General features: G+C 50.6%; 1 protein-coding gene across 1 annotated transcript in view; it reads left to right on the top strand.

Annotated features, from left to right (window-relative positions):
• Positions 1-1,525, top strand: part of T265_10776 (hypothetical protein) — a gene marked incomplete at both ends in the record, with an annotated part of 10,963 nt that extends 9,438 nt beyond the window's left edge. Inside the window, one exon of the mRNA XM_009177243.1 lies at positions 1,448-1,525. Coding sequence (XP_009175507.1) covers positions 1,448-1,525 — 78 coding nt within the window. The remainder of the gene's footprint in view (positions 1-1,447) is intronic.
• Positions 1,526-1,784: the final 259 nt, after the last annotated feature.

Genomic DNA, 1,784 nt, shown 5'->3' with positions numbered 1-1,784 from the left:
CTTCGGTCAGATGACTGACAGTCAAATGGCCCAGCGACGTTTGCTTGTGCACTGGGAAGGGGTTGGGGAGGGACATCGGTGGACGCTGAAGTGCGCGGGCAAATGAAACTTCCCGGTTGCCCAGGCTGAGGAAGGGAGTTTGGTTGAGGTACCCCACCTTGAGCCTCCCAGCCTAAAGCTGCCGCCTTGACGTGGTGGTCGGGCTTCAGTGTTGCAATGATCCCGCGGGCTACACTGGCTGGAACTTCGTTCCACAAGGTGCAACCATGCTAGGAAGGCCAAATGGGAGCAGCTAGACCGAGAGCAACCAGACCCCGTACTACGAGCAATCGTCCTCCGAGGCGGTCTGGGGGTAAAGTCGTACTGTCCTCTGCGACAGGAGTGTGAAAGCAGTAAGGTGTTTCCCCCAGGCGACCAGCAGCGGTGCTGTCTCCCCCCGAGGAAGGACGGGTTAGAAAAGGTCGGCCCCAAAGCCGCACACTCCGATCGCCCAACGATTGACCGTGACCGCCGGTGCATTATCCAAAACGGTCGAAATACCTTTAAAACCAAAGAGCCCTGTGCTGCTCAAAAGGCACCTGCCGTGCGCAGCCTCATCAAGAATGAGACTGTAATGCCTTATTCCCTGCGCCCTCGGGTTAGGCCAACCCCCTGCAGCCGAGCAGGTCAGACTGTTGAGTCGTCGGCTCCGGGTAGGGTCCCAAAAAAACCCACACTCTCCCACTGCCTCGTGAGTCAGGCTTTCGAGTCAGAGGCTAGGGTCAGGGTCCCCGAACAAAACCCTACGTTGTCCCACTGCCTTGTGGGTCAGACTTTTGGGTTCATCAACCAGTTCGAGAAAATTATTCTGCGATTCGAGTATGTTTCTACGGAAATGAATCTAACCTAAAGGCTCTCGTTACGTGCATTTACAACGTCCTGCGAATTGGGATATGTAACATAGAGTACAATGTTCTCAAAAAGGGGACAATAAGCACGAGTAACCTCTTAAACTGTGGTACACAGACCAAAAGTTGATGACGCCAGGATAAAAATACCAGACAATTCCTCCAACTATTTGTACATGGGTCTATGCAATATTCTTGTTGGTCGCACCTGATCGAAGCCTTTGTGTCGACTATATAGGTCATATTCTACCTTATTTGTCCACAAATGGTGTGTCATCCAGTAGATTGGAGTACGTGCAACGCACTCTTGCAAAGAACCACTACAGCAGGGCATATAGGTACTGCAAAGATCAGGGACAGTAGCGAGTGGTGTTTTCCTCCAAATCGAAGTTTCGAACTTGTGCTGCCGCTGACGAGTTATCGAAATTGTCTGCTTATCGTTGAACAACAGACTTACTCATAAGTGATCATCACGAATCCAAGAGGGTTGTTGCAGAGACAGAGGTTATTCTGACGTACTAGGCGCGCTGCGGAATCACCGTGTGCTTCTTCGTCATCAGGGATTCGCGACAGGCTTTATGGGCGAAGAAGAGAAATATTCTCACGATCCGAAGTCCATGAATCAGGACAATACGTAGGTCGCTAATAGTTGAGGGGAAAATGTGCTAAAGCAACACCACTATTTTGAGGGGGATGTCTTGGGGCGGGATTTCGGATTGTTTGTTGGTCTGGAACGCCACATACATTTCTGTATCCTATATTGTGTTCCCAGATGATACTGCTGCTTTCATGAAGAAAGGCTACTTAACTTGAGCTAATGTTCATTGGTCTCCCTAAACCAGAAAAGGAGAGAAGCCCAGCTACCGCCCTTGTATCCCTGGTCAGAGGGATTAGAAG

The sequence above is a fragment of the Opisthorchis viverrini genome (assembly GCF_000715545.1).
Source record: "Opisthorchis viverrini unplaced genomic scaffold opera_v5_405, whole genome shotgun sequence".
Taxonomy (NCBI): Eukaryota; Metazoa; Platyhelminthes; class Trematoda; order Opisthorchiida; family Opisthorchiidae; genus Opisthorchis; species Opisthorchis viverrini.
The sequence above is the reverse complement of the archived record's forward strand: the minus strand, read 5'-3'. Positions and strand labels throughout refer to the sequence as shown.